The 26,678-nt window shown below is 41.8% G+C and overlaps 1 protein-coding gene across 1 annotated transcript; it reads right to left on the bottom strand.

Moving 5' to 3' along the window:
* Positions 1 to 3,245: 3,245 nt before the first annotated feature.
* On the bottom strand, positions 3,246 to 26,051 carry ABAT (4-aminobutyrate aminotransferase). The gene is made up of 15 exons (XM_010172031.1): positions 25,946 to 26,051; positions 16,898 to 16,995; positions 16,023 to 16,052; positions 15,360 to 15,477; positions 12,799 to 12,848; positions 12,001 to 12,081; positions 11,397 to 11,489; positions 10,898 to 10,960; positions 9,433 to 9,496; positions 8,587 to 8,735; positions 7,406 to 7,543; positions 6,606 to 6,773; positions 5,756 to 5,902; positions 4,880 to 4,991; positions 3,246 to 3,682 (listed from the first exon to the last, which is right to left on the bottom strand). Exons 1-15 carry the CDS (start codon positions 26,013 to 26,015, stop codon positions 3,561 to 3,563), a joined length of 1,503 nt encoding a protein of 500 aa, XP_010170333.1. The 5' UTR covers positions 26,016 to 26,051; the 3' UTR covers positions 3,246 to 3,560.
* Positions 26,052 to 26,678: the final 627 nt, after the last annotated feature.

Genomic DNA, 26,678 nt, shown 5'->3' with positions numbered 1-26,678 from the left:
TACACAAAGCCTGCAGACGGGTGCACTCAGTGTAGAAAGTAGAAATGGTAAAGAGGAATCCACTGGATTAAATGTCTTTGCAGCTTGTTTAACGTGTGAGCAGCGTCTCTTCCATGTTGGGCACAACGACGCGCGTGGTGCGCTGGCACCAGCCGCGCTCAGGCCGAACTGTCCTGCTGGGACTGTGCAGGAGGAGGCTGAGTTACTGTCTCAGCTGGCCTCTTAGGTTGTTTTGAAACAGCAAAAACTCTCACAGTGAAACGCAGTAACTCTGCCAGAGCATCCTGACTTTCAATTCATTGGTTTTTAGCAAATTTCAGGTTGACTGGGAAGCCTCTTGAAATGACAACTTGTCTGGTGTATATATATGTATAGTAAATAATGCTGGATGTCAGAGAGCTACATGCTGATGGATTAATGAAATGGAGATACCTGGAAAGAGCAGTTTGTAATGCTGTGTAAGGTGTGTGGGGGCTCTTGGAGAGGTCTTCCAGGAGGTGAACATAACAGGGCCAAACAAGGGCGTGCACTGCAGGACACACTGACTGGCTGTAGGGCAAGTTAAAGACTGAGACAGAATTTCAGGAGCCTCTTGTAAAAATTGCTTTCTCATTGGAATAAAGGAGAAACATAACTAAACGATGGTGCTGTGAATTACAGGGAGAGTCTGTGATCCTTTGTTCAGTCTGCATCCTAATGCTCACCTGAAAATTTGGAACTACTTGTTGTCCTTTGTATATGTTCATGTTTGGTTTGTACATATGAATGACGTTCAGTCAGTGCTGTAACACCCAAGTTGCAGAAACTTCAGTAAATGTTACCAAAAATTATCTTAGACTGTGTGAATTAAGCTGTCTTCTGTGAAGATCACCATACAGCCTGGGAAACAAGTCCTCTGTATCCATTGATGTATTTTACTGATTTGGGCATATTTTAACATCAAAAGCTCTGTTACCAAACACCCTCATTAGGAACGATGAGCAGGATTTCAACATGAGAAAGAATCAAACCTGATCACTGGTAACGTGTTTTTTAATTGTCAGAAGCAAGTTAACTCCTTATGCTGCTCTTCCAGCTGTTATTTAATTTGAAACAATGTCCAATAAACTGTCCCTCACCAACTGAGAAATCTGGAGTGTTCTTTTCCCTGTTTCTTCCTCAACAGGTATTGAAACCTCTGTCTCTTGGTGGATTGGCAGGTGCGGGTAAGTAAAATTGCCATTTAAGTGCATGGGCTAATCATGATTCACTATATATTTGTGTTGAACTTTTCCTAATAGGAGCTCCATTATTTTAAATTTAATTTTAATTAAATTTAAATTTAGTTGCTGTGTGGTACAGCAATATCAGAAGGCAAAGAGAAATGTTCCTCAGTGTAAACATCATGTCAGCAAAATCCAGTGGGCTCTATGCATACAGCGTGGGTTTTTTTGAGGCTTAACGTCATCAGAATATATTTAATATGCACTAATGATTGTGTTTAGGCATTTACTAGGTGTAAAATAAAAAGCCATGGAGAAGTTCAATTATAAATATTTTATTTAAGAATATTGATTACACGAGATGTCATTTGTTATGAATCTGTGTAGTTACTAGTTACACCATGAAGTGTAGTTAAAGATTTGTTTAAACATTTATTTGGCACTGTCCACAGTATGCTGTAAACAATATTAACTTCATATGCTTCAGCTGCAGTGCTTTCTATGTATTCTCTAACATGATTTCATCAACATGTTGGTACACAATTATACAGTTACTGAGTGTCAGTAAAAATTATAAAAACACCTAGAGTATTCATAATAAAAGTGAAGATGTGTTAAGACTTCAAATTACTGGACCTTTGCTTCTGTAAAAGTACAAGACTTGCTAGAGACGTTTACTAAAACTACTGCACTGATATGTCGAACAAACTAATTCCCAAGATGCTGTCAAATCCAGTTCTTGGTTTGACTTCCCTCTTGCTGATCACGTGCTTACGAGGACAGCGATAACAGTGAGGTTGGGTTGAACACCAGTTCACCAGTCCTTCCTTCCCCCAGATTTCTACAACCTCTTGTTCAAAAACCTGCTCCGCTTCTGAGCAGCTGGCACCAGAATTCTGGTTTCTGCAAAGAGGTTTACAGAAATCCCATTATTTTTAAGCTAGCAGCCTTGAGCATAGTAGAGTTCCCCAGTATCACACTTAAAAATAAAATGGGAAAACATGATTAACACTTCTCAAAGCAGGTAAGAAACCTTTCACATTTTGGTAGCTGTATTAAACATGTAACTCTTAACTGCTCTGTTATTGGGTACTTAAAAATTGTGCTCAGATCCTCATAGGGCAACTGTAAACTCCACTGTGGTCCCTGTTTTCTGGTGCACAATGGAAAGTTAAACTTGGTAAGCAAAATCCAGATGCTTGCTAGCCAAGAAAAAGAAAAGGCACCAGGCCTAGTTCAAGTCAGGCTGAAGCAAACAGCAAAGAGTACACAGCAAAGAGACATCCAGAACAGTTCTCTGAAGAGAAACAATGAATGAACTGTTGACACTTTGATGCTGTGGCTTTCTAAAAGATCTCCGAAGTTATCAATGGCTTAGAATTAACTATTAGAACAAAAACAGAATTATTTTGCATTATAAATGTGCAATTAGGACTCGGCCTTCACTGTAGTGGCTCTGATGTCAGGTAATGGCTAAGGTCAAGCAATTCTGCTGTAGTTTTACAATACACAAGTGTTCATGTAGAACTTGTAATAGATAAATTAATGGCTAACGGTAATCTCACATCACTCTAGATTGCCGACATGTGGAAAGAATTTGCTTCACGTGATTCTCTAAGCTTTGTCACATTATGTACTTCAGGGTATAGTTTTCTCTGTACAAGTCTGAGTGTAAGAGAAGTCAAAAGTTTTAAAATCCAGGGTGAGGAAAAAAAGTACAAGTACTTGAGTTCCGCTTACAGCGCTGCCCACGCGGCTGAGCGCATTCGTGCCTCTGCCGCACTACGGGTAGGCTGGGCAGAGAGTAGCTGATAGAGTCCTGATGCCGTTGGTGTGGCAGATGCCGGCATTCAGGGGAATAAAGCTGGAAATTATTGTGTAAAATACTGTAGTTGGCAGTGGTGGAAAGCAGAGCTTTCCCTCAAACACCTATTCGATTCCAGCTACTACTAGCGAATGGCACTTTCTGTATGGCAGGCGTGTGGCTCTCGGTGTCACACCATACAACAGTAAATCTGCTGGGACTACCTGGGAACACGGGCTGTTCCAGGTCATGTTTAGACAATCAGATAGTCAGGGCCATGAATGTAGCGAGGACTCTGCAATCAGTATGACCCAAGCCAGAAGATGGAGGGTCACAGCTTCTACAGATGCACAGTGTGGGACAGCTGCACATACCTGCTGGTGACCAGTACCAATGCTCTGCCTGTGTCGAGTTTGCATGGAGCAGCTTGCCTTGGGCAGGACTACAGACAGAACACAAACCTTGGTTTATGACTTTACACTTGTAAGTAGAGAAGACATGAATTAATGCAAACTAATTTCATAATCAGCTGTTCAGTGCAAGGGAACTGCTTTTTACTTGAAGTTTGCTAAGATGTCACTGAAAATGTTCAGGAAGAGGTGTGCATGATGATCCTTGAAGATCAGTGTTGGACGAAAACGAATTGATCTGTCGCCACAGCCTCCCAGCACAACACCTAAAATGAGAATAGAATACGTCAGCTGGTTATTTCCAGCTTTGCCAAATACCCAGACAATGCAGGTCTGCAAATGAAGTTCATCTCACTGTGGAGGGCCAACAGAAGCTCCCCAAACCACTGCTAACCACACAGTGATACAGCACGTACTCAGTGGTGCAAAAGGACCTCGAGCTTCACAGCAACTCGGAAGAACACTGGGGGTGTCTGTAGCTGTTCTGTAAAACACTTGGAATGTTGGGACTAATTCCAACATCAGTGGAAAAACTCCATCCAGCACAGAGCTCAAACAGCAAGAAGTTAAAATACCTCAGTGCTGGCAAACATCTTCCTGCAGTACTTCAAATACATGGTAGTTGTTTTACTACAAAATCAGTCCATTCTTTGAAAGGTTTGTGGGCAAAAAAAATCCAAACCATCGAGCTGAGCTTACCCTGCCTCTAAGCAGAGCCTTGGTTTACCATGAAACAAACTGCCTGCCTTCTCTCCCTGCTGGCTTAGTTACCAAGAACCAAACATACCGATGGCTTTTACACTCTAAAAATTTGGTTTCACGGTTGTTTAGACACATCGTGCCTGCTTTCAAGAGATGGGAGCAACAGCAAAAACTGACAGCAGCAAACCCAGGCCCCCACACAGTTAAATTCAAAGAGAATGTTGGGCTTCAGAGCATGAGGTTCCCCTCCTGATACCTGGGCTTGTCTATAGCTGAGTAAGAGTTCTGTGCTAAGAGGGATTTAGTTGTAGATGTGTGCCCATTTTAGGCAACTCATTATACTTCATTATTAGGTATTCTATAAAATTCATAGTTTTTCTCCCTGTGTTTTCCCAAGTAACAGTTTTGTTAACTTTCTTCTAGTTTTCCTGATCTGTTTCTAGAAGTAAGCCATGCCTAGGTGCACCTGAGGCCACAGCAGAGGAACACGAAAGCGATGTCACAAAAACTCATGCCCTACATAGGTCTATTCCAATAACACCAGACCTAGAGAGAAAGGTAAATGTACACACCCTGCAATGGACTGGTCTGTTGTCTCTGAAAATACAACTTGCCAGAAAAGTCTAAATTCAGCTTTGTTCATAATTTCACTTCTGTCTCTAATACTGTAGTACACATACACGACAGGAAGAAGGAAGATGTAAAGCATTACATATGCTGCTGTTTGTCATTGAAGCTAACCCACACACAAACGTTCTTACCTTTGTTTCTGGCTATTGTAATTAACTTGTTTCTAGTTGCATCATTTGGAGTGTCAAACGAACAGAACGTGCCCCTTCCCCTCACTCTGCTGATAAGATGGGGGTAACGAGCCTGCAAAGAGAGGTGAGGAACTATGCAGGGCAGCTGCTGCAAGAGGGCACCTGGAGGCCAGCTCTGCTCTGCCAGGCCTCTGCCACACAGAAACCCTGCTGCTTCCTTCCTCCTGCTGGAGTGGGGCCATTGCACAGGCTGGATTTCTCCCATAACCTGTCTTCTGTTCACCCCTTTGAACAGCTGTGGACTGCAGAGCCCTACGGCAGGCAGGTTCTCTCCTCACAAAGCAGATAAACATCTGAGCGGGAAGTGAGTTTGTGAATTTGCACCCCTGAGCTGGGTCAGATAAGACCTTGGAGCCTGCTGAAGTGAGCATAAAGCACCTAACATCTAAAATACTGCCGGGAAAAACTGAGCACTGTAATATTTTGTGTTCTGCCTGCTACACCTTGAAGAGCAGAGACTGTGCCACTGGTGCACAGAGGTGAGCATCTGCAAGCCTGCCCTTAAACGCCTGGCTGATGTTTCCTTCTCATGTGGCGCTCCATAGTTGAAGCTGTGAAGGAGTTTAGTCAAGGGGGGGGAAAGGTACAATATTGTTTCAACAGCCCAATGGAATTGTAACAAAATATGAAAGCACTTTCCTTTAAAAAGAGCTTATGGGAGAATGAAATGCTAGCGGCTTGTAATAACAGAGACTTCCAGCAAAATAGTTTAACTACCTGCAGCTTGCACCTTCAGGTATTTTTGAGGTCACCTGTTGTTTTGGATTAAGCTATTCAAAAGCAGCATTCTTAAGTCAGTAAAAGAAAGATGTTTACCTGTAAATCCAGCAGCCCGGTCAGTAATGCTTTCCCAGCGTGGGTTGCATTGTTTAGAAGATCTTCTCTTTTAATAACCTTAATGACTTCTGCAAGCATTAGGTTCTTGGATGGATCTCCAAGCCAGGTATTAAAAATCCGATAGGGCTTGGGAAAGGGTGTAAAGAGAGTTGTGGAACATGTTAGCAGGCAAATCACTATAATAAAGAAAAGCAAGCCATGAAACTGGTACTGCAGACATGGGGTGTCTGAAGAAGCATGCACTGATCTCACCCTTTTTTTGGTTGTAAGAGCAAAATACAGCTGCCCTGCTGAGCAGAAACAAAGGGCAACTACTTCATGTTATGAATTGAGTGCATCCTGTCTTGCTGCTCTGACATCTCACTGAAACATGGCTATAGATGACAGGGAAATGGGCACCATCTATACAGGCTTTACATTCGAGCTTTACGTTCTCCCCGAGCTTTTTTTCTTCATATATTACATCTAAAATGTTATTAATGCAAAGAAGAAATCTTGCTGACAGAATCTGTAATGCTGACATACAAACTCTGAAGACACCAAGCTGCCCTACAGAAAAAGGTGTCAGTTTGTGGCTGGATTTTGTTACTTCATTAGGCTAAACCCAGTTCTCCACTCCCTCCCACCACCTTTATGACTGACAGCAACTGGAATAAAAATGAAGAAATGGCAACAACTTTTGTGTAAGCACAAAGTATCTATGAAATGGCAGCTCCATCTAGCTGAACCTGTGCTACTGAAGGAGAGCTTGTCTCTTCCATGAACATTACAGTTACTTGTGAATGGGCCACCAACTCGCACAGAGTCCAAGTGTCATTGAAAATCTTACAGCATTTGGCCTGAACTCCTCTTTGTGGAAGAATCCTCCTGTCATCATCTTCTTACTGAATGTCACCACATCAGCTGCATCATCCAGGCCCCAGTGTTCATGCGCCCAGAATTTTCCTGTGCAGCCACCTCCTGTCTGCACCTCATCTACCAAGAATGCACAGCCATGCTGCAGAGATAGATGCAAAGAACAGGGAATGTGAGTCTGCATTTCCCAAACAAAAAATGCCTCCCGTAGTGAACAGATAAATACAAGCCAATTACATGCAACATCCCTCCTTCCTCTCCCTTCATCGCTCCAAATCTCTCCCCCTCAACTCCCGTACCAATGCCCCTCACCGTGCATTAGATTTCACAATTTAAAATTCATCTATTTTTTTCAGAAAGGCACTAGAAACATAGCCTCTGAGGGAAGTGAAACATCATTTCTAGGAGTTTTGTTTGTTTTAAAAGAAGTCTGTGCCTCTAATCCGAGTCAGGCAAATCTATAGTTAATGAGTCGGAGTAATTTCTCTCTCACTTGGAAGAAAATTTATTGGACTAAGGAAACCACTAGGCGTGCATCAAATGGAAGAGAGAAAGAAAGTCACTGTGCTGACAAGGGATTCCTCGTATCTGAATACAACCACTAGGCGTGCATCAAATGGAAGAGAGAAAGAACACTGTGCTGACAAGGGATTCCTCATATCTGAATATGTGCTACCAAGGAGGCCTGTGAAGCTCTCACAGTGCCTGGGGCAGAGGGGAAGGCCCCTTTGCGTGTTTAGCTGCCACTGGGTGAACAGTGAAATATTCAATTACCTTTCTGGCAATATCTCTTAGCTTTCTGAAGAAGTCATCCGAAGCATGATTGTCCCCACCCTCTGACTGTATTGGTTCTATAATGATTCCAGCCACAATCTTCTTCTTTTTCCTGTACTTTACAATCAGGTCTTCTACCTGTAAATCAGACATTTATGGTACATTCTCCTTTCAGGACATTCATACATTTCCTCTCAGAAAGATTAAATCTCAGCAAAAGAACTTCAACTTTTCATAGACATTCCGGGCTATAAAAGTGCCAGGAAGTACAAGGCATTAACAAGTAGTTCCTCCAGGATTTAACACTGCCCTCTTGTTCCTGAATAATGCTTAAGTTTAAATCATACCCTGAATGCATGGTAACTAGTTGCACATTTATTTACCACGGTGTGAAAGCTCTAGCAAATCTCAGCTGAAAGTATGGTGGAAACTACCGTAGCTTGCTCTGCCATTGCTGTCATTCCACCCAAACAGTAAAAAAGAAAACTAATTTTGTGCTGGGAAACAAAACTCAGCTAATGTATTTAAAGAAGGTCATCTGGTAAATTTGCTTTTTCTAGTCACCCACTTCAGATACTTTAAAAAAACAAATTAATTTTAAAGTAACAGCTTTGAGCCTGTGGATTGATTTTCTGCATCACTCCCAGTGAACCCCGATGGGAATACCAGGGTTGTGGTGCCTGGAGATGGTTTGCCTCCCTTAGACTCTGTTCTGTCCACCTTTCCTTTCCCCTGGGCCAGGGAAGGAACAAGTCCTGCCCACTCACTCCCCGCAGCCATCGGTAGGATCAGAGCTTTATGCTGGAAGGCTACTGCAGAAAAACTGAAAAACCTGCGCTACTGTGACAGGTTCTCTTTGCAGAGGATTATACACACTGTGCTCCCTCTTGGTCTGCATCCCTTTGCAAGTTCTGACAGACAAGTTCATTGTGATATAATGAACTTCTCCTGCATGTGAAGTTTCACTTTGGTATGACTCATGTAGACCTCTAGTTCACAGCAAGCTGGCTGTTCTTCTGAAAGGCAGGGGCAAACCTCTGACTGTAAACAACGGGGAATGCTGTTTTAATCACATGCTGTTCCCATCTCTGAAAACATTCCTTCAGTGAAAAGCAGCTAATCCTACTAACACTGTTCATTATTTCAAAACAAAACCAGAAAGTTGCCAGTGAATTTTTTACCTCCTCTAAACAACGGGCTTCTTCCTGTTGATTCTCTTTCACAAAGTCTTCCAGAGGATACTTCAGCCTTGGAAATGGAGCAATAGGCCAGTCCAGCGATGGAATGTCCAGTTTGTGAATTGCTTTAGAGTGAGTTGTAGCTAAGCAACCTAAACCCAGAAAAGCAAAAATTAAAGTAATACCTGTCGAGGAACAATACAGGGAAAAAAGCTACTGAGAGGTGAAAAACTGCCTGACATCAGGACTGCAGAATTCTCTTAATTGCTCTATGCTTTTACTTTATTTTCTGAAACACTGGGTAATTGGATTCAGTCGAGCTTAAGTGGACTGCTCTAGCTTTTAAGCATTGGTTTCCACATGCACTGTTCCAGAAGAACAGACCTTCTGTCAGTCTTAGCAGGCTGCTCAGACAAGAGGGGTTTCACCTGTCCAAAGACCACTCACAAAGCTCAGAATTACAGCTTTGATGAGTGACATGTTTAGAACAGGGATAGAGCTGATATAAAATGGTAAAAATGAGTGACATCTCATTTGTATATTGTGGTGATTTTAGCCCAGGAGTTAGATTTTACTAGTGTAGACAGGAAACCTTGGATTCAGAACGAAAATAAGAGACCATCTGAAAATAAATTTTCAGAAAATATAAAATTAATTTCCACTGTCACTGAAATATTCTGTTTCAGTAGTGGTGGGGCTCCCAAGGCAAACCTCCAGTAAACTACAGCTTCTCCACTGGTACGACTGGTCTAAGGAAAAACAAACACTTTTCAGAAACGACAGCGAGATGAGAGCTTACTGCAGCGGCTGAGGGGAGGCAGAGGAAGGGGAGGCCAGTGCTTTGCTTACCCATGGTCCTGCCGTGGAAGCTGCCCATGAAGGAGAGCATGGCGTAGTCGGGGCAGCCGGGGGGCTGCAAGCAGAGCAGACAGGGGGGCAGTCAGCGCGCGGTGCCACGGGCAGGTGGCCCTGCCACCCGCTCAGCCACGGGTGCCTGACACAACCCCACGGCCAGAGCACAGCGGGATGGCTGGATCCAAGCTGCTGCCTCATGGCATGCTGATGGGTTTCCTCTTCAACCATCAGGCACCACAAATCGGTACATTTACCCATTTAAACAAACAGATTTGTCATTCCCTAAAAACTGCCTAACCTCCCAAAACACATCGTTAATACTAATGAACACTTGGCAGTTTATACTGTATCATAGTATCACTTCCCACACGAGCTCACACAGAGGCTGAACATTCAGTACCACCAGCCCCGTTCTGTACAAACTACGAGCTCGTGTGCACGGGGTGGCTGTGCCCAGGTGTGGCATCGGGGGCCATGGGGGCTCTGTGAGGAGAGGCCAGGGCTGCCCTGTACATTCCTGATGACCTGCTGAGAAGGAACCATGACAAAGACATGCAAACTGTATACTCACTGGAATTTAATAAAAGGATTCGGCTAGTCCTCCTGCCCCCTCTAAAAATAAAAATTCTCTTTCTTTATGCCTCTCTCTTACCCCGCAAGTGAGAGGATTGTCACCACTTACACACTCCATTTACACCTTGTCTTGTACCCCATACTCAGCTACAGGGTCAAGGCTCCAATAGTTGTAACTGGATTCTGGAAGATCCCTCTCCCCAAAAGGGGGATGAGTTGCCCTCTTAAAATCCACCCCCCCACACACACCTGTAAAGAGAACTCCGAGAATTAGCTCAAACAAGAATCCTTATGTTTAGGTAGGTAAACCTGGACAAAAAGTGAGCATCAGTTTCACAAATCTTTGGTCATCTTATAAAATTCTTGTTCCTTCAGGTCATGATGTGCTGGTCATAACCAGCAGGTTATTAATTTCTAACATCTTTATCTCAAAGAAGAGATGAAATACTCTGTTTTCTTCAGAGGTTTATTAGCTGCATCTCAATCTCCTCACCCTGCCTGTTGTTAACATTTAGTCAGTCAAATTTTAACCAACCCCTTGATCAGTTTTAAACCATAAAAACACAACTTCTGAAAAAAATTAGAAGGCCTGTTGTTATTACTTGTAAACGTTTGCATGTATTAATGATCTCCAGGGGACCCCTCTCTAGCAAATATGTCATGAAAAAAGGGAGACCTTCCCAAGATTCACAACTGGGAAGGATGCAGAAGAATGCAAGCCGTGGGTCTTGGTATTTATTGGGAGCACTTTGTATTTTACTGTTTCCTAAATTTACAAAACCAAGATTCCACTTCAGAGATAGTAAAGCCAATTTTTCCTCCCAATCTTCCTTTATAAACTCAAGCCAATGGTACACCTGTAGGTGTGGTAAAGAACTATTGTTACCTGATTAATCATGCAAGATTCCAGTTCCTCTTTTGTGACATTATTGTGGCCCCTCTCCTTGTTCTGGAGGAAAAAAAAAATTAAATCCCAAAACAACAACGAAAAAAACCCCAAACACACAAAAAACCCCCCAACAAACCCAACAGATCGTTTTCCTTTAGTTGTAACCAACGTATCTATGGCTGAACTACCAATTAGTAACGTTAGTGTTCCAGACTAGAGCCAACAGAGACACTGACTGTGGCTCTTGCATACTGACTGCAATCTGCATTTTCTTTATTTCCATTCTTCATAATTACCAAAGTTGTGTCAATATAAAGTGAAAGATTAGATGAAGACTTTTTAATAAAGCCTTTTTATACTACATTGAATATAAATAATACATGAACAGGACAACCTCCCAGCCTTACTTTGTTTTACAGTAACGGTTCTGATGATTAAAAATACTTGTTTCTACATCTAAAAACCTACAAAAAAAAATCTTAATATTTTTACTCACTCTGTACCACATAAATATTGCTTTAAAGGCATTTTCATTAGAGCAGGATCCGCAAGACATGGTGATCACCTGTGGCAGGCCCTTAGGAGCCACCTGTCAACAAAGAGAGAAAATTACTCCAAAACATTAAGCACTAATAGAGTGCAAAGTGATGATAATACTGATCAGTCCTCAACATCAGGACCTTCAGTACAATGCGAGACCAAGCATGTCTATGATGAGGAAAGCCAATCTCAACTGCAGCTGAAAGGGCTCGGCTCAGTTTCAGTCCCAAGGATCTTCAAATTCAAACCAAGACAGTCAGAAGCCACTCACTCCACTATCTCTTATCGAAGCACAGTGAACAGAAGTTAGTGAAAATGTGTTTTCTCATCGGTTCTTGAATCCAGAATGACAGAGGCAGTATCTGTGCAGAGCAGACACATCACCCTCACATTCAGCCTCAAGTCAGGGACAAAGGTTCGATCTCATTACTCGCAGTGGGATGGCTGGTGGACAAACAGCCAGTCTGAAATGTTCCCTATTAAAATCCCTAACATCCCTTGATAAGCCCGTGTCCCTGACCACAGGATGTGGTAACTCACCACTGCTGTCTCAGACTTACTGATAACAGAGATTCCTTCAGTCTTTCTGCAAAGTTCTCTGGAGGTAGAATCCCTAGAGCAGGTCTGCTGATAAATGTGCTCTACAAAGACAAAGGAAGAGAAATTTTCAGGTTTTACTATCACATGAAAAATATCATGTCACTATCAAGGCAGTTACATTTTATTCTAATTACAAATACCAGCTGGAGATTTGTAGTCATGGCACAAGGAGTTTTAAAACCAGGGAATAATATTCATGTCTTAGAAAATAATCCTGTTGGTTTAGTCTCGTGATTTTAATTTTTCAAGGACATGTCAGTGATTTAGTCAACTTGGTACTTAGGAGATGGGACTCAGCCACTGCACCCCCACTGCCCACCCAAAACAACCCCCCAAAAACCCCACCAAACAAACACCCACCCCAAAGCATCCCAGATTTAGGGCACTATTTTCATATTCAAAATATGTCCTCTCTCAAGGACTTGTGCTTGCTTTCAGGCTCAAAAATCTTCACTCAAGAACATCGCTACAATGATTAATTGGAAACCCTGTGCCTGAACTGTGATTTCAGACTGGCTGCAAATGTATGAAGTGCTTGCATCACCCAAATGTTTACTTCTTGCAAAGCTTCACAGATGTTTTGGTGTCTTCTTAAACACTACCAAACTCTTTTCATCTAGTGAGAAATAAAGATAACAAATCCTACCATACTTTAAATTGAGTCATTAAGCATTCATTACCAGTTTAATAAAAATAAGAAAGACCGACACAAGGAGGGAAAAGACTCTTTCAGGTACTTAATGTTTTAATTCACTTACCAAGTTCTGTGGCTGCTGTAGAAGCTTTATCAGAGAGGGATGGCTGTAACCTAATGAAAAAGAACAAAGAAAGAAAAGTTCTTTCTATCTGTTTTCAATAAACCAGCATAAAGAGTAACCAAAAAACATCAAGATACTAAGGATGCTTCAGGTTTAACAGAACAAAGGTGCTTAATTTATACCCATTGATGTTCTATGGGACATCAACTTCCTTGCTTACAGGTAAACTAATGTATCTGATGTAAAAAAAAATCTTCACCAAAGGAGCTCAGAAAATTTCTTTTAAAGCCTGATTTCTAATGTATGAAATGCCAAAGCCAGAGATTAACATCATCTTTTACATTCCCTTGTAGAAACAGTTGGAAGCCTCATCTTCCCCACTGCTGAAGAAGTCAGTCTGCTCTAATTTTATTACAAAAGCTTATCAAGCCTCTGAACTCCTCATTCTAGTTGCATGACAATAGCCCTGATTATCCTGTCTGAGCAATGGAGCATTAGGCTACTGCATTAACAAATCAATTATAAATTCCATTTTGAATATTTTAATTCAAACCAACAAATTATCCAGATTGTTTTAACTGCACGTCATGCTGCAAAGAATCTGTTAAAATTATTATGAAGATAATAATACCAATAATATCAATGGTTATTTGGGACACAGACAACTAAATCTGCATTGCATCTGCTGTCACGGGAAGAACTGCTGTTAGGCTAGAGGGAATGACACAGTGGAAAGCTGTGCCACTGAGAGCTGTAGCTTTTGCTGCTGCTGAGAGCATCTTTGAGAGTAGATATATTGTTTTAGAAATCTCCAGATTAGCTTAGGAAGCTTAACCAATAACTGGTATTGTTTGTAAAAACATATAATTCTGTTGCTGCCATCAAGATGCCAGAAGAACATAGAGATCTTTGCATCTTCTGTTATGTAACACCAGTTTAAGGCCTCTATTACCCATAACTTATCTCTTCCCACCCACACAAGATGTCTCTCCCATTCTCTCCTCCTCAGGCTGTGTCCCTGTCTTTCTTCTAACGCTCCCTATTCTGCTGGTGCATCCTCAAGTGGGCCCCACTGAAATAAGAGAGAATCCTTAAAGCTCGACTCTTTCTGAAAGAATAAGTCACGTCTAGAAAGCTGCTGAACTGGTACATGGGTTCACTGTCATAAAACTAACACCAGGAAGAACTAAATGGTTAAATATCTATTATATAACTGTGGTAGATGAAGTCAAAAGCTCTAGGCTGAGATGGCAAACAGACAGGAACTTGTTTCATTGCCATGACCAACATAGGGGTTTGTAGCTTTACAAATCCACTCGCTAATACATTCCTGTAAGAAATGACAGAGCTGCCTCTTAAGAGAAGGGCACCTGCTTCATCACTCTTGCTGTGCACCCAGATCAGTGTGACAGGAGAGTACATGTCCTGCAGGCTCATGATTGTGCTTGTCTCTAAAAGGAAAAAAACTGGAGGCTGCTAAAATAATGAGATGGAGAAAGCCCAAAGAATCTGTCTGCACTGAGCAGCAGGCTGCTGTCAATAATACCGAACTACACCTCTCCACATCTCCCCAAACAAAACCAGATTGTTCCATCTGCTGTTCCAGGATGTTTGCCAGTAAACACATCGACAGAAACCCCTCTTGCATTTGGCTCCGTGGGGTTTCTAACTCTATTAGACAGATTAGATACAGGTTTAAAGGAGTATGTTGTGCTACAACTTCCCAAAAACCATGTGGCAAAAAACTGGTTTAATTTTTGTTTTCCAGCAAGAAACAGCCCAGAACATCTTTGCCTAAAGGTTTTTTATACTTCAATTCTTATCTCTCCACACAGGCACTTACTGCCTCTCAACCTCTGCTGATAAATATATTCTGGTGTAGCAGATCATTATTAAATCTTGGGGAGACCTGACAGATTCATAAAAGGATTTATTGGATTTACTTGCAGAGAGATAAGCGCAGATGACTAGCGAGCACCTTGTGATCTTGTTTTGGTGTCCTGGTCTAGAACCTAACTCTGTCACCAGGAGGGACAGTACTAGCAACCTCTGTAGCTTCAGCTTCACATAATCAGTCTTGTCATTTAATACAACTTAAAAAAATTAATTAATGTTGTCTGTTCAGTTAGATTTAGGTCAGCCTGTAAGTATTAAATTTCCATTTCCTTCTTATTGCGACACATCATAGAACCATTATCTGAGAAGCTGTTCAAGTTTAAAACAGTAACAGACTGTTACAGAATCACAAAGTACACAAATCTAAGCAAACAAAGACAACCCAAATTGTGGAACTTGCATATTGAAATTAAGATTAATACTAGAGTTTCTTCCAGGTACCACTATGTACTTCAAGTGAGCTGTAAGTACTGAATTTGCAGTTTCTTCAGCTATTCCAAAACACCAGTACACAACACACAGCAGTGAGTGTACCCTGAGCACAACAAGGCATACATTATGTCAGCTTTGGTTTTTTTAATCAACCAATTTCTCTGGTAGTGGTTGAGATAAGAAAATGACAGCTTGAGGACAAATCAAAAGAAGGTGTTACAGCTGTCTCCTACCTATTGGGATGGATGAAATCTGAGAGTAGAGATCCAGCATGCGATTGCCATCTACGTCTACAAGGTAGTTCCCTCGGCTCTCTTCGTAATTGCAAAAAAAGTGCACAGCTTCTGCATTCTTAAAGGAAAAAACAATGAATGCTTTAGAAAGCACAAGTGTGTAGGAAGGTGCAACTCATTGTTAGACAGCAAAATCTGACAAAAATATCTAATGATAAGACACATGGTGTTCATTGCATGGGGATTAACTGTAGAGGGACTGTTAAAAGGGCAAGCGTGCTCTGCTTTTTCTACACAAAGAGAGCACAGACTGAGGAACTGCTCACCTTGGGAAGGCAATATGCACTTCGGCTGACATACTTTCAAGTTCAAATATACCTGTGTTTTCACCAGCCACTTAGTAACAACTCAAAAGGCACATAAAATGCTTAAAAAAAAAATCACTGATCCTAGCAAAATCATTCTGCAGTATCCAAAGTATAATAAAAAAGATTTTAATCAAGTGTACATATATGCCATACATAATATACTCAGCATGCAAACCCAGAGTCACTGTTTCACCTTCTTTTTGGTATGCAAATAAATGTACAAACCAGGATTTTAAAGCAAGTTCTGAAATGACAATATTAACACTCCCTAAACTCAGAAAACTTGACAAATTACCTGGATTCCATTCAGCTGCTTCATTAATTCCTGTAGAAAAACAAACAAATGAGTCTCAGGAATGTAATTACCAAATACTGAAGAAGAACGTATGTTTCTTTTTTATGGTCACATAAATCATACACAAAACTTGCACTCCTGTGTGCTTACCAGGCAACTCTACTTGCCACATGAACTTTCACAGTGCATCTTGCAACCACGACAGTCAAAACTATTAACTGTGCCATGTACAGCTACAGGGGCTGCACACACAGTTTAACTGTAAATCTCCAAAAAGGGAAAGTTGCCTTTTCTGTATTGAGCAACTGAACTGAGAAAACAAGAGAGAAATCAGAAAATAAGAGAAGCCAGAGACAGACAGAAGGGATACTGGCACATTGGTTCTAGAAAGAGAGCTCTTTTTTTAAAACAAACAAACAAACAAACAAAAACCAAACAAAAAACCCAACTGAAACACCACACATACAAATACTGACTTGGCCAGAGTAAAACAATGTCCAGCAAATTGAAAGTCTTGTTTAATTTCAAAACCCAAGCATTATTTCACATCATAAAAACCCAACTAAGTTTCTCTTTCAGCATCAGCACAAATAACCAAGCCTGATGAGATGTTTTATCAAACGGATGCTCTTTTCCTTTCAATTACTTCATACAGGAAGTTGGCAGCTGAGGTTCAGGTCTCTCTCAGAAAGGGGCATTTCATTAATAAGCTTCTCATTCTCAGCATCTTGATAAAAGTGAGCCTAGACTGTTGTGAAATTATGTTTATTCAGATCAGATTTAAGGTTTGGAGTGAAATTTATTTTCTAGTAAGTTAAACACAGCTAAAGAAAAAGAAAAACAAAACCCCAAGCCATTATACTTCGAGAACTTACTCTAGATCGTGGTCCAGGAACTTCTGTCTTCATCAGAGGTCCATCATAATCAAAATCCACATCAATTTTAGCTGCAGCTTGACTGATATATCTGTGTCCTTCAAAAAATAATGAAAACCTGAGTACAGACCACATTTTATGTGCTTTCCTCTCAGAATAAATATCCATACCTTACCTGACTGAGAACACTTGACAGATGAGACCAATTACATTGTACTGTCTGAAGTGAACTAAATATCTCATCTTTGACAAGAGTTAAAATAAAACTAGTACCACTGAGGTGGCTTACAAAAAAATAAAAAATTCAAGTGAAATGACAAGGCAACCCTAGTGAAATGGAGGCAGATCCTACTGTAAAGGACAGGAGGACTAAGAGCACATCTATTTCCATCTCTGTTCTGGAGTCTGTCCATTGTGCCTTGAGCAAGCCTTTGCCATCAATTCCCCACTCCTATGCAGAGCTGGTTTTGTTCGCTATCAGTGAACAAAAAACCTGATGGAGTCCACAGGTAAAAAATGTTGTGATGTTCTGCAGCAGCTCAAAGAACACCATGTGTGAAAGATCTACTCAAAGGTAATGGCTGTGTTTAAAATACTTTCCAAATCTCACATGAATCCAGCATCTTGCACTGCAGCTCTGACATCTGGGTCAAAAATAGTGATAGCTTTTCCTCTGATCCTGCCTCTGACCTTATTGTTCTTTATCCATGTGTGTAATTGAGGAATCATAATAAACTCAACATCTTAATGAAACCAAAAGGCAAATATCTCCTGTCATCATCAGTAACAGGCTGTGTTCCCATCTCTGAAGTAATTGTTTCCAAGTATAGGGTTGAAGCACAGTAGATATGACAGAGACAGTTCTGATAAGCACATAGACCAAATATATATGTATTCCATGAAGAGGATTACAAGATAATATGGGAATTGTGCATTTGCAAGGAAGTGCAGACTGAAGAGCTATATCAAGGTCAACAGCAAGAGCTTGCTCTGTACGCTGCAGTTAGGTGTTTAACCAAACTAACACTCTTAGCAATTACATTTTTGTCATGAAGCACCTGCAAGCCTTTACCCAGCATGAGATCAACAACAAATTAGTAAGTGATTGGAAACTACAGTTGTCAAACAAACCAAATATCTATCAAGGGAAATGGAAGGTGCACTATGACACTGCTTGGCAGTGTTTTGAACACAGCCATTTGGCCACAGTTTCTAACAGGGATTAAAGACGTTTGCCTCAGTCTGTGTCAGCCCAAACTGAGATTTCTCAAGCAAGCCTGATTTTGAGAAACTTCAGCAAAAAATCACAGCCCTTTGAAAGCATCTCTGAGCATTTAAATTCACTGTTCATTTTGGGAAAACGTCGTCCCCAAAGATGATGGCTCTCCTCAGCTTCAGTTCCAAGTGTTATATCTGAGATGCGTCAGTGCCTCTCCGCAAAGCTATTAATAGGTTTCGTTACAGCAATGCCACTTCATTTTTGTGTCATTTCATTTTTGTGTCATTCTGTTCGGCGTTCATGTAAATAATTGGGGACCGCATGACAACTGCTCCACTGGGGAAAAAAAAGCTACTGTGTATAAAAGATCAAAAGCAACACAATTCATAACCAATAAAGCTGCAGATTTTGTAGACACACTATGAAGTCTAAAAGGGGAAAAGAGACCAAACTAACCCTTTTGTGCCCCCTCCTCTTTACCTAATGGAGATCAGAGCAAACCAGTGGCAAACATTTCTCCTTCTCCTGTGTCCTCTTCTCTCCCTCCCCAGGCTCTGGGAACTACTTGATATGATAGAGGGGAAAGCACCAAGAGAGGCACAGAACATACAGGATATGCTGGCAGTCAGCAGTAACAGGAAGGACAGGGAAAACCAGCAGCATGCTTGGAATTGTTTGACACAGCTGTGAATTTAAGACAGCTGAACTACAACTGCACACATGGTCTTCCTCATTCTCCTCCTCCCCAGCCCTGCCCAGTGCTCTGCTTCCAGAGACCCTGTGCCAGGGTCCCCTCCGTCCATCTCCCATCGGGAGCAGCAACTTACACAGGCACGCTGCCTTCCTTAGTCTTTTTAACTGAGATCTCATAAAAATGCACTTGTTTGGACAGTGATTAAAGATTTCCTCTTCTGTTAACAACCAAGCCACTCCTGCAAACATGCAAGATGCCTTATCGCCAGGCTCTCAAACTGAGACCAATAGTCAAAGATTTTCTGGCCATGACCTGTGAGGCATGAATAACATTTTCCTTCTTCCACTTCCCTGAAGGACAATCTGTAAAATATTTTGATAGATGAGGATTCTGAATTCAAGACAAATTTAATTATTTGGATATTGCAAATGGCACAGTCTCCTCTACAAGTACACCCATATTTACAGAGCTGTACAACAGGGAATTCCTTTGGAGAATACTGTACTGTTGTCCTAACTTGTTTAACACCACAAGTCAAGAGGAGGTTGCTTCCATCAGCCAGGCTGTATAACAAAGACCCAAACCAGTCAGCTTTGTAGATCTTCATCATCTTTTTGCTCCTGTTTATGCCACAGCCTGTTTTGCATAGGTACTCTGAACCAGGTATTTGCTCAGGGCACATGTGACTGATTAAATGTTCAGTACTTTGCTGAGCAGTGCTGCACTAATTCACCCTGGCACAGCTCATGTATATCGACAGGTTTTCATATACAGCAAAGACTGGTCAAGTGAAACTAAAATATAAAATATACAGGTCTTCCCAGAAGAAGAGTAGCTTTAAAGATAATTTTTATCAAATTAGTAATGTTGGTTAATTTGTGAGACTTTTTTTTTTTAAAACAACAGCATTAGGAGCAGCTTATCCAAACCACAACCATTTCCATTAAGTCAGTGAACCAGAGCCATCTAAAAATTAGCAACACGAGTGACAGGTGTCCCTTCATTTGCTTGGTATCTCCTAAAGCATGCTGCACATCATCATGCTCTACAAGCAAGTGATTTTGAGGCTGATTCACCGATACAAATTTAATTTTATACACTTGTTTTCAGGAGCTTACAGAGTATCTCATTTTATTAACGCCAGGATAATGGCAGCTCTACAAATTTTTTGGTCCTCACACTTGCCAAAGTGCTAGCTCAAGCACCAGCTAGCTGAAGCAAACTCTATGGTTTGAATTTGAAGGAACAGCTTGCTGTAAATAAAATGAAAATACCTTCTGTTACCAGATCAAAGGGTTTTGAAAAGTGGTTTTTCCACCCCCTTAGGAAAAGGATGAAGAATACTGGCTATAACAGAACCCTTAAAAAATGCAAAACCTCAACATACCAAGAAAGCATTTGACAGCAAAAGTTAAAACCAAAGTGGAGTTAATCCTCAAACTTTTTATTTTTTTAAAGAAGCTCCTCTCCCTTTCAGAATATAACATAAATGATTGGCACAAACTCACACAGCTTCTAGCGAGGTCAACAGATATATTCCAAATAGCCCACTTCACTGCTCATCAGATATGCACATGTGTTTACAGAGATGGTTAAAAATAAACAAAACAACCCAAATTTTAAGAACACAAAAACATGGTTCTCCTGCTTTCCCCCTTTTAACTCTTTTTTCCTTCCCATAATCTTATTTAAGTAAATTGGGACTCTGCTCAGAAATGTTTATGACAGCCTGAACGGCCGGGTCCTGCAGAGCTCAGTCTGTGCGAGCTGTACTGGCACAGGCAGGTTGCACAGGTCACGGGCACTCACACGTAAAGGGCTCCCCTCAGCTAAAAGCATCTTAACAGCAAGAGCACAAACTGCCTTTTGCCACACGGCTGAAGGCTTCTGAAGCCTGATGCTGCCTCAGTGCTCAGGGACCTGTCCACGTGCTTGTGAAAACAAAGTGGAAGGCAGCACAGCGTTTTTACTGGCCAAGGACTCCTGCTCAGCTTAACACCACAGAGATGTTTAACAAACAGAGATGTCTGATGAGCCGTTTCATTACCGTTTCACTGCCCTCCCTTGCTGTATGGGCAAAACCTGGAGCTCAGACAGCTCTCAAGAGGCACAGACATCAGAGCTCTGGTGAAAGACACTCTGGCCACCCTCGGCATGACGACTCATCAGCTTTTTGGCATCCCTCACTCTGGACACTCCACAGCACCTTGTTCTCCGGGCCCCAAAAACCACGGGGCACAGGTGCTGCCTCTTGCTTCCAGGTGCCCGAGGCCCTGCACAGAGCTCAGCTCCAGAGGCAGCCCACTCTCCTGCAGAGGCTTTTCCAAGTGCTTGGACATCGTGTGACAGACACTCACATCAATACCTGCTTTGTTTTGCCTTGAGGAGGATTTCAGCCCGGAGGCCACGCTCTGTCTCTCTCACTTCCCCCTACCCCAAGTATCAGTACTGCATTCTCCTAAGGATGCACGTAAATCACTGTACTGTGTCATCGAGTAAACTGCCGCATGCTCTGCTCAGCTGGCATTACTATCTAACCATATTTTATATAATTTTAAATGTAACTCTTAAATTCATATTGTACTATGTATGTAAAATCAGTACCTAGATGTTTAATTAAAGTTATGCTCTTGAGCCAATGGACTAAGTCAATCCACTGTGATAAAACTGCAACAGAAGAAGGGTTTCTTGTGTTAATTAGCTTAATTTAAGAACAAGATCAAATTACACAACCTCAGCTCTCATCTTAAAAGTGTGTGAAGGCAATGGGCTACAGCAGAGTGTCCATCTCTGAAGAAGCATTAGGAAAGCTCTTAAATGACATTTAGCTAATATGACTGAGAACAGCACCCTCTCCTCCCTGGTAAACAAAGTTATCTCTTCACATCACGGCAAAAGTAAAAAAACAAATGTATGTCCTATCAACGAGCCTAATTATCAGAGAGCACACCTGCTGAACATTCTGCAGAGATTTTTCTACTCATCCCATTTGAGGGTGGATACAATAAATTAAATTCTACCTTTCTTGCTCCTTGCAGACTTCTCAAAGCTCTATGTCATTCTAAACACTTGAGTAACATCAGCAAATCTTCACGTCCTTCCTCATCATTTGCCAGCAGCCAGAAAAGCTCATTTTCCAACTTCTCTTTTCTATGCTACCCTCATCACTCACCAGGTGTCTCACTCGATTTTTAACAAAGTACCACATTGCTACAGCAACATAATTAATGTAAGTACAACATTCTAGCATTCTGGGATGTTGGTAGTCAAAGAGCACTACTGTTAGCAGGTCTCTGTGCTCAGCAGTGCTCTCTGCTAACAGGAGCTAGGCTCAGCACAGGCCTAGAAAGAAAGTGTTTAAGCCTCTGATGTGTTTGACCACAAGTAACACTCCTATAATCACAGTTCCTGAGTGTACAACAACTGGCTATTACCTGGGAGAAGCTCCAGTGGAGGCACTCAAATTGCATCCATGTAATTAAGAGGAGGAACTACCCCAAGGAATAAAAAGAGAAGAAGATAAGTGAAAATAAATGCTGGCATACCAGCTCTCTCAAATGCAAGTGTTTTGCTGTGACAGTGTGTAAAGTGAAAGCTCCCCAGTCCCCAAGGAGGCACATCACGTGCCTCAGCACTGCTGCTCTGCGCAAGCACAGAACGGCTCTCCCCTGCGTGCCTGTAACTGCCACTCCATGGTGTCTATCAAACCACCTTCCAGACAGAATTTTTAGAGCGTGGAGGCCCTGACAGCCAGAAGTAGGAGGACTGTCGTTTCCCCCAAGTCCCCTTTTAGGTGTTGCAAGAAGAATCTGTTACTAACAGATCTTGAAACAGAATGGCAAAAGGCCAGGCTAACTAGGGATGTTTGGGAAATGAACATCGCTATTGCATAACATTGTGAAAACTGAGACTGCTATTTACAGAGTGCTTATGCTGCAAGATCAGAATCTGTTCCACATGAGACTGTTTCAGTACTCCCACATACACACTGGAGATTTTATTGGAAGAAGATTCTCCAAAGATGAAGAAAAAATCCCAATACCAAACTGGCCATACGGAAGTGGAAGCGCCCATAAAAAAACCAGTAACAGCAGTTCTCCCTCCCCATCACAGCATAATCCCAAATCAGCACTTCATCAGAGTTAAAGGAGCATCCAACTGCTAGTCTTCTTGTAGATCTTGTGATTTGAATCAGTCATAACATCCTTCCTCATTCGCGGCACAAGAGGACAGAGTAACAGCTATGAGAGCTCTTCAGACACCTCTACAGCTGAACAGCCACCAGGAACGCCCAGGTGGGAAAACACAGTCAGCATTGCCACAGCCACCCTTTGTGGCACAGAAAGAAGAAGAAAATTAGACAGGAACATCAAAGACCTTACATTCATTCAAGAAACTGAGAACAGAAGTCCAGACTTAGCCTCGCACAGAGCCTCCTGCCAACAACAGGTTTTTATATGAACATTTTTATGTCTCAGCTTTTTGTGGGAATGTTTGATCAGACACCAAAGGAAAGGTTCCTCAGCACAATGGGAGAGGTTGCACTCCAGAGTCATCAATGGCCAGTTCCCAAGGCATCAGCTGAAGCTGACCTCAAATCCATGCTATCTACAGTCCAGTGAAGGGGATTGATCCTTGCTTCTCACACATATCCAGGCTGATCTCTCTGATTTCCTAGGAAAGCTCCTAATGTACAAACCGAATAAAAAAAGTAAAAAGTCTTAGCAAGGATTGATACTGGAGACAAAAGTAGGACTGAGTAAATCTTCCTCATGGCTTTCCAACCTCCTTCTGGTAACTGTGATGGGGACAAGTCAATAACTTCTATAAACACCTCTCAGACTACTGCAGCACACCTGTGAGATAAAACCTTGTCCTCTGTAGAGAGACAGGAAACAGACTGATAGGTGAGGTACAGCCTCAACTAAAGTTAGCCCATTTAGGGCACTGCAATAAAAGTGTGGAGACTATGGAAAAATAAAACTGGAACTACGAGGAGAAACTGAAACAGTATTTAGACCAGTTCAGAAAAAAGTATGAGGCTTGGGGGAGATAACAGGTTTCAAATATATAAAAGGGTGCTGCAAAGAAAAAAAGAAACATTCCAGCTTCCAGGTCCTTTGGGGACAGGGCAAATAGTAAGGATTTGATTTGTTTCCTGTTTTGAAACTTAGGTTAAATATTAGAAAAAAGTTTTAAAGGTAAAGTCAGTTCAGCAACACAGCAGATTGCCTGGGGAGGCTGCAGAAGCCGCACTGCTGGGGGCCTTTAAGAACAGGTCAGCATCCTAGAAGGGCAGGGGCAGGCACTAATGCAAACTGATGTTACCTTAAGGCAGAAGACTGACCTTTGGCACGCCTTCCAGTTCAACACTGAAAGACAAATTCAGCCTCTTGGGGTATCGTTAGAAAACTGAACCTAGATCTCTGGAGTTCCAGCCTGTCCTCATAATTATGGTACTACCCTACCAGCTGACAACTGACTGTACCTTCATCTGCCTCCAAAGCACGGCAGTGGAACAGCTTTCCCACTGCAGTGGCACAGCCAGGGAAACCAGAGCTGGCACAGAGTATTTACATTGGGACTATCAGTTGTGATCACGCTGGGCTGACAGTGGCAGTGGAACTCAGTCCAGGTCAGAGGTAAGGCAGAGGCACGTCGCCGTTTCTCCAGCATCAGCCGCCTCTCCCAGATGTGCCCGGCTGTTACCGCACTGGCAGCGCTACGCAGGCGTCTTCGTGAAAAAAGATTAGGCTGGCTACTCGGTCTACTGTCCTCCTTCTGTCAACCTTAAACTCTGGTGAACTTAATCTTTGAGGCCAAACTATCAAGTAGATCAAATACGTAAGGAAAATAAAAACATACCTGGTTAAGGCTTATTTTTAAGGAATGCATAAGGACGCCACATACTTACAGGTTTCACATTTATGTGGAAGATTTTAGTCGTATATTACTTTCATATGTTTTGCTTGGCTTTTGCATTTTGATCAACTCAAATTGGATTTTTATTTTCCCTGTCTAGTTAGCGTGCCAAGTGATACCAAGATGATGGATTAGCTCAAAGGCCTGGTTGCTGCAAGCACTTTCCATTGTCCACTATCGACCAAACCATCACGGCTCCTGCACAGCACAGATCATTGCTGCGTCACTCCCGTAAACAGAAGTGCATCCTGTACTGAAACACCAACCTAATACTTTTCCAATAGTTACACGACCAGACTTTGTGTTCTTTAGCCAAAGGTTAGTTGCTCCCCAAAGTGCATTATTTAAAAGGAAATCAATCATGTTTAAGTTTCTGAGCAAATGGAAGGGTTCTGTGTTTGCCTGGCAGTGGCAGAAAGAGCACAGTGGCATTGCAGAAGGGCTGCAGGAGAAGAAACATTAATATTTTACTTGGTCACAGAAACAGCCATACTGTCTTCAATAGAAGAGCATATGAAATAGATGCCAGATCTTACACTCTACAGTGCTTTGCCCAACAAAGTCCAGAGAATGTTAGTTTTTCTATCTGTTTCACAGAGATTGCAGGCTTAACTTACACATACACGTGCTAAATTACAAGCCAGGGCGAAGCAAGAACTTGTCGTTACGCACTTAGGAGAAAGTAGCTCGATGCTGTGTGGTAGGTTTTTATTTCACACTAGAGTTAACTACAGGCAGAAAAACACATTCCCAGTAAGAGCCACCTCTTCATGTCAGTCACATAGAGCCGCCCCACAGGGGGAGATGGGCAGGGTCACACTACGTAGCACAAAGACAAAAAAGGCTAATTTTGATGGATGGTTGTTTCACCTCTGCACCACGTAGCATCCGAAAGCAGCTCTGTGAGAACGGAGTTCCAAGGGCTGAAGAGCCTTGTTTGAGTTAGCATAGTCACAGAACAAATTATTAACTAAATGAGTTCTTGTTTGCAGAATAAAAAACCAAAAAGTACAACAAAAAACCCCACAGCACCTTTGTGGGCCATTTCTGGACTAGAACTGCATCATTAACTAAGATGCAAACCACTGTATTCTTCAAGTTTTGAAAGATTCAACACCACCAAACCCCAGCAACGTTCACACTGGAATTTTCTCCATCAGCATAAAGCAAACACTTGACAAACACAAACCAAGAAAATATAAAAACCACTTACCAAATACAAGCAGCCGGGAGTTTTGCTGCAGGCAACAGGTCAGCTGTCGACTAAGCAACATTGACGCCATTTTATCTTTTATTTACTCAAAAAGACTCAATCTTGAGAGATTTCTTTCTGGCTGATGTTCTGAAAAAGAGAAAAGCAAAGACTTATTCACGTCACTGTGGATGCAGCCACTATCACTGCCATTCATTTCAATTTCCCCTCTCAATAATCTCAATCCAAAGAAACTGCAAGCATGCTTTGAGGGATTACTGCTGATGTTCAGAACAGCCTCAGGATGGAGACCCAAGTCTGATGCTAGGTCTTGTTGAGGCAAATGATTCCTAGGCTAAATCTGTATCTCCCAGCTTTAGTGGGATCAGGGGCTAAAGATCATTATCTACTTTCCCTTGGTCTTCTTATCTACTTTCTCGATGTACGTGGACTGTGTTGAACTTTTAAAAAATTGTTTCCAGTCAATCTCCCAAGCCAGCCTGGTATTTTGATTCAACCTAAGTTTATAAGAAAAATCTCATCCAATACAAAAAGACAGCAGGACAAGAACTAGGAAATAAAAGAAAATCAGTCCCCTGAAAAAAAGAGTTTCTACCAATTAATTACATTTCTATGAAAAGAGGGACACTGAGAGCTGGGATTGTTCAGCCTGAAGAAGGCTCAGGTTGTATCCCATCAATGCGTAATAAATACCTGACAGGAGGGAGTAAAGGAGTCAGGGTCTTCTCAGTGG

This window comes from Antrostomus carolinensis, unplaced genomic scaffold (assembly GCF_000700745.2).
Source record: "Antrostomus carolinensis isolate BGI_N321 unplaced genomic scaffold, ASM70074v2 scaffold4887, whole genome shotgun sequence".
NCBI lineage: Eukaryota > Metazoa > Chordata > Aves > Caprimulgiformes > Caprimulgidae > Antrostomus > Antrostomus carolinensis.
The sequence above is the reverse complement of the archived record's forward strand: the minus strand, read 5'-3'. Positions and strand labels throughout refer to the sequence as shown.

Coding starts and splice junctions, on each gene's coding strand:
- ABAT (XM_010172031.1), bottom strand. CDS start 26,015: ATGGCGTCAATGTTGCTTAGTCGACAGCTGACCTGTTGCCTGCAGCAA. Junction 9,497..10,897: donor AATCTTGCATGATTAATCAG/GTAACAATAGTT, acceptor CTCTGCTTGCAG/CCCCCCGGCTGCCCCGACTA. Junction 4,992..5,755: donor CCGGGCTGCTGGATTTACAG/GTAAACATCTTT, acceptor CTCTCTTTGCAG/GCTCGTTACCCCCATCTTAT.